Below are 5,778 nucleotides of genomic sequence, written 5' to 3'. Positions count from 1 at the left end.
CTGCATGAGACTCTGACGGAAACCACATGCTGATACAGGTGAAGTTGAAGTGTTTTTGGGGGAAACAGTTTTCAGCCCAGAGAGGGTTGAGACATGTCGTGAGGCCCAGAGTGACTGTCGAGTTGGTTTCTCGTGATTCTTTTGTGGTGTCTCTGGCCACGGTCATGTAGTATAGGCAGTCTTCCGCCAACATTGCGTTGAAGACTACGCTGCCATCCAAGTCTATGCTTTCGTCTGATACAGTGTTGTACATATGCTCACAATCCTAATCTGCCACCATGTCAAGTCCTCGACTTCTTCTCAATGGTGAACAAGCTGTCTATCGCCCGTCCCTGGTCCAGCGCCCACCCCGAAGCGACATCCAGCTTCATCTTCATGCCCCCAGCCTCTAACCTCATGAACCCCGTCTTCGTCAACGCCCGCTGGATCCCGAACCACGCAGACTTCATGCCGCGTCCCGCGTGCCGGATCGGCACTGTCATGAGGTGCTCCCGGTCGTAATCGCGCGCCGCCTTCCTCTCCTTCCGCTCCTTCTCCTTCTCGGCCTTCATATTCTGCAACGGCTTGAACGGGCTCAGCGGCTGGAACACGTTGTACGGAATCACGACCCTGTGCGGCGGCACGACGACCCTCTTGGGCATGCCCGGCAGGATGCGCTTGACGTTGATCTCGATGAGGACGGGGGTCGTCTTGGGGTCGATGCCGCGCGGCAGCTCGCCCGGGGGGATCTTGGCCGTGGGCAGGGCGCGGATGTTCTTGACGATGTTGTGCGAGGCGCGGAAGAAGTAGGAGCCGAAACCCGTCGTGGCGATGCAGCCGCCGATGAAGGCCCAGGTGACCCAGGGCCCGAGCTGGTCGGCGCGCTCGGCGACGAAGTCGCGGAAGAAGCCGTAGTTGATGATGGCGTAGCCGTAGAACATGGTCGCGGCGCCCCAGGTGGACAGCTTCATCCAGAAGTGGGAGCCGGCTTCGTAGAGGAGGGTGGGCGTGCCCTTGGCCGCGATGGCCTGGAGGAGGCGGCTGGCGGCGGGGTTCGTGGCCTGGAGAAGCTGCTGCTGCAGCTGCTGCTGCTGCTGGGCGGTCGCGGGGGCGTGAGGTTTTGCTGCCGGGATGGCTGCGGTTGTGGTGGGGGAGGCGGAGGATGATGTCTTTGGTATCGGCGACTTTTTGGGCGCGGGTTTGGCGTAGCGGAGGGTCGTGCTCGTCGTGAAGCGGGAGACGGAGTGGAGGGGTCGTTTGGCGAGGGTTCGTGGGAGGAGGGGCAGACGGAGGGCGAAGCCCCTTGATAAGGCGGCCATTGTGTGTGTGTGTGTGTGTGTGTAGCCTGTAGGAAGTCAATTGGTGAAATAGCAGTAGATCGTGAGGTGCGCACCTGTGAGCTGGGGGCTCAATTGACTTCTCGACGTCGTCAGACCACACGGAGCCGCAGCGACTTTTGGATGAAGCTATCCCGAAAAATTCAGTGGAGACCAGGATCCGGGCCCGAGCTTTCTCGAAAAGGGCCCGCAACGGCCAATGCGACGGTCCAATCTGCAAACAGGGATTCGTTCTCTCGGAGCCCGGCGCAACGATACGGCGCCAAACTGTTTGTTGGCTCGCGCTATCGCCTTATTCCCGAAAGTCGGGACATCAAAACCGCGCACCCACGGGTAGTCGGGGGTACGTACCTCGTTCATCTGGTCTTGCCTGGTTCAACGGCGGCCAATGAGCCAACAAGAATCGCCCCGACAGGCGCCCGGTCCGTGCGCAACGTGGGCTTTTTTTTGAGGAAATCCCAACAGGTGGATGCCGTAGCTCACGCCAAAGCTCCAGTGTGTCTCGACAATTTTGCAGTCGAAAAAAAGATATCCGCAGACCGGGGGGGTAGTCTTTTCCAGCCAGCGCGACGAGAAGGAACAATCTCTCAACCCACTTTCACATCCCTTCTTTCTCCGACCACGCCCGACTTCAATTGCGTCCACGACGAAACCACCACGCAGCCGTGCCTCCCCCGCCCTCTTCTTCCAAACGTCCGGGTCAGTTTGAAGGAGGATAATAGCTCATAGAGAGAGAGATGGCTTCCCTTGCGACGGCGTGTCGTCTCTCGGCGAGGGTGGTTGGCCGGAGAGTCCCCGCCGAGACTAGAGGTCCGTAAAGCTGCCACACCTAAAGTCCGATGCGGCTCTTTTGCCTACATCTTGGACGAAAGGGACCTTTTCAGAATACCTCAGAACCATCCGAACCCGCGGAGCTGACACCCCCTTCCCTCGTCACATTACAGGCTTCCGATCCTCAGCGCGATGCCTCGCCGCGCAGAACTTCTCCATGCCCGCCCTGTCCCCGACCATGACGGAGGGTAACATCGCCAGCTGGAAGGTCAAGGAGGGCGAGTCCTTCTCCGCCGGCGACGTCCTCCTCGAGATCGAGACCGACAAGGCCACCATGGACGTCGAGGCCCAGGACGACGGCGTCATGTTCAAGATCACCACCGAAGACGGCGCCAAGGCCGTCCAGGTCGGCACCCGCATCGCCGTCATCGCCGAGCCCGGCGACGACCTCTCCTCCCTCGAGGTCCCCGCCGAAGAGAACAAGAAGTCCGCCTTCTCCAAGCCCGCCGAGTCCGAAGCCGCCCCCAAGAGCGCCACCTCCGAACGCCGCGAGGCCCCCCAAGCTCAGAAGAAGAACACCGGCGAGCCCCGCGAGCAGCGGTACCCCCTCTACCCCTCCGTCCAGCACCTCGTCAACGAGCACGGCCTCGACAAGGACACCGTCAGCCGCATCGAGCCCACGGGCCCCGCCGGGCGCCTGCTCAAGGGCGACGTCCTCGCCTACCTGGGCTCCATCAACGCCGAGACCCCGGGCAAGCTCATGAGCCACGCCACCAAGCTGTCGCACCTCGACCTCAGCAACATCAAGGTCGCGCCCAAGAAGGAGGAGCAGCCCAAGAAGGCGGCCGCCGCGCCTGCCCCCGCCGCCCCCGCGCCCCCGGCCGAGACGCAGATCGCCCTCCCCGTCTCCCTGTACAAGGTCCTCGAGGCGCAGAAGCGCATCCAGAAGTCGCTCGGCGTCTTCATGCCCGTGTCCACCTTCGTCGCGCGCGCCGCCGAGGTCGCCAACGACGACCTCCCGCCCTCCGCCCGCAAGCCCACCGCCGACGAGCTCTTCAACCAGGTCCTCGGCCTGCACAAGCTCGCGCCCCGCGGCACGAGGGGATACTACCTGCCCCAGATCTCCGCGCTGCCCGAGGCGTCCTTCACCGCGCCCCGCGCTGTGGCTACGCCTAGACGCAGCAGCAGTGACATTTACGACATCCTCGCCGCGCCCAAGAAGGCTGCTGCTGCTCCTAAGAAGGCGGTCGCGGCTGCGGCTGCTACCGCTGCGGCGGAGAGCATCTCGTCTGGAAGCAACCTGTTCAGCCTGACGGTTCCCAAGGGCGACGAGAAGCGCGCCAAGGTGTTTTTGGAGAGGGTCAAGATCATTCTCGAGGAGGAGCCTGCCAGGCTTGTCCTGTGAGGTGGGGATTCTTGGTGTCGCGAGGGAAGGGAGAAGGATATTGAAACGTGTTACAACGAAATTAGAAGAGGAAGCGAAGCAATGTACTTGTAGGATGTCGTGGACGGATCCGATAGATGACATATACACCCATATTTCAATGTTTTCTGTTCCATGGAGGAGATATCAGAGTACGGGGAGCGCAATGTGATACGGTCGGAGGGCTAGAAGGGGCTGTTGGACGTCTGTCAAGCCTGATGGTTGATCACTTTGATCGTGCAAAGTCGTCTGGCGGCAGACCTTCTCTAGACCAGCGGGCAACTTGCGTCAACTTCAGACATAGACCGACACCTTCGAAAAGCTTGTTTCCTACCGGAACAAGGAAATTTACTCTGAGTCTGGCTGGTCTTCCCAAATCTGCCTGTGGTGTGACCGGAAGATGCATAGGCATCGTGTTGGCGAGAAATTTTAGAGGATGACAGTCGCGACTATTTAAGGACATGTAGATCACAAGAGAAAAGTTGAAAGCACAATCGTTGTAGTTGAAGGTATATTAATCAACAATGGAACATGCCCCCTCGTGTTGCAACGCCGTTCTGCTTCGCTGCTTGGAGCCCGTCACTAGAGACGGGTGCTGAATAGATCATTTGTCCTTGGTCGTCGTCCGTCACTGGAGGTCTTTAATAGCTGCGTATTCGTTTTGGTTCCCTTACTCCGAAGCCGGAAAACGCTTGCTATGGGCGAGGTCCACCCTCGAGGCTGCAGTATGAATGCTTTATACAAACGCCCTCTCACAAGAACACTTGACTGTGCAATTTTACAATCTGCAGAAGAAAACCAGATTTCTTTGAATATTGGCTACTTGTACAGAGCCTTGTGAGATAACCAAATACTACAATCGAAGCATCTCGGGTCTGTGCAGTGAGGGGAAGACGACCTCGATCAGAGGCTGTTCCTCTTCCTTCGGATAGGTATTTAAGCCCGTGAGAACCTCCGTACTTTGATGTGATGGTCAATGGCTAGCTGGGGTTGTTGGCCGAGTTGCTCACTGCTTGCATCATAGCCAACGAATAATGTCATTTTACGCCTATCACCAAGCGAAGCATACCACGAGAGACTTCATCCACATTGACCTCACATCGCTAGGAGCTGAAGTGCGCTTCATCCCTATCCGTCTTTGTGTTCTATAGATGAATACTTGGTTGAAATGCGCATCAGGATGTGGACGAACAGCAGCATATTCTTCTTGGGAGTGTCAAGTGTGTTTGTATGTTTGTGGAGGCCTCGTGCCTGGGAACGTTTCCAGATACTGGTTGGAAATAGGATATCACCATTGAAGCAATTTTGGTTCTTCAAAGCTTTTCAATCCGTTTTTCTTCTGATTTTATAGCTCATATTTGGGTCATTGCGTTTGTAAGATAGCCTGGATTCCCGATTGGTCACCGCCTTGCCTGAGTATTTGCAATCTTGCCAAGCCCAAGCGAACAATTTGAGTGGCTTTCAAGCATAGCACTGCTTACTGTATGCCATATACAGAAGTCATTTAGTCGAAGTCGTTGTGTGGATAACGATCGAAGTCGTCCCATCCGCATTTTGAAAGACGGTAGGTAGTTCGAGATATCCGTGATTGAGCTGGCATTCGCGCTTGCCGACGCGTTTATAAGGGCTACCTAATGAGTCAGAGATTCATCGTCACTTGAGCAGCATTACGGAATACTTCACGGGTGATGGCAGCAGTGGCGATGAGCTTCAGTCTCAGCATCTTGAACCCGACCTCAGGCTTACCGTCGTGGCGTTATGAAACGCTGAATAATTTTGATACAATGCCACGCAACCACCTTTCGTATTTGTCCTGTTTTCCTAGAGGTGCTATGTTCCCCTTCCATTCCGCAGATTTATACCGAATCTTGTGTGACGCAGACGATTCAATCTGCTCCCTACGCGGAGTATTGAGGCTACGATGACTAGATAAGGTAAGCATTTTGTGGGCATGTGTTGGTCCAATCGAGGAACTCTCAAATCATTCTCGTTCATAGCTGTGAAAACTGAAGATCGTGAGTGGTGATTGGCTTCGGAGTCAGGGCATGAAAGTGTGTAGCCATGTTGTTCAACCAGGAGCGTCAAATCACGTTCTGGAACTCATCGTCTCCTACATATTTGGTCTAGAATAAGCTAAACCTCTTACACCGCTATTCTGAGACGTAACAAACCCTGCGGATAGGGCTCATTAGAATATGGGATGCTTCATCGACCTTCTCAACACCGCGGGATTTCCTCCATGATAACCCGTTGCTGATCCGAAACGAT

At 56.3% G+C, this 5,778-nt stretch overlaps 2 protein-coding genes across 2 annotated transcripts; one reads left to right on the top strand and one right to left on the bottom strand.

Annotated features, from left to right (window-relative positions):
• Positions 1 to 281: 281 nt before the first annotated feature.
• Positions 282 to 1,298, bottom strand: COL26b_006400 (uncharacterized protein; the record flags this gene model as incomplete). The annotated part of the gene is made up of 1 exon (XM_053179219.1): positions 282 to 1,298. One exon carries the CDS (start codon positions 1,296 to 1,298, stop codon positions 282 to 284), a length of 1,017 nt encoding a protein of 338 aa, XP_053036806.1.
• Positions 1,299 to 2,304: 1,006 nt separating this feature from the next.
• On the top strand, positions 2,305 to 3,492 carry COL26b_006399 (uncharacterized protein; the record flags this gene model as incomplete). Its single annotated transcript, XM_053179218.1, has 1 exon — positions 2,305 to 3,492. One exon carries the CDS (start codon positions 2,305 to 2,307, stop codon positions 3,490 to 3,492), a length of 1,188 nt encoding a protein of 395 aa, XP_053036805.1.
• Between the last annotated feature and the right edge of the window lie 2,286 nt (positions 3,493 to 5,778).

This window comes from Colletotrichum chrysophilum (assembly GCF_026319265.1).
Source record: "Colletotrichum chrysophilum strain AFK26 chromosome Unknown scaffold_47, whole genome shotgun sequence".
Classification (NCBI taxonomy): Eukaryota; Fungi; Ascomycota; class Sordariomycetes; order Glomerellales; family Glomerellaceae; genus Colletotrichum; species Colletotrichum chrysophilum.
The sequence above is the reverse complement of the archived record's forward strand: the minus strand, read 5'-3'. Positions and strand labels throughout refer to the sequence as shown.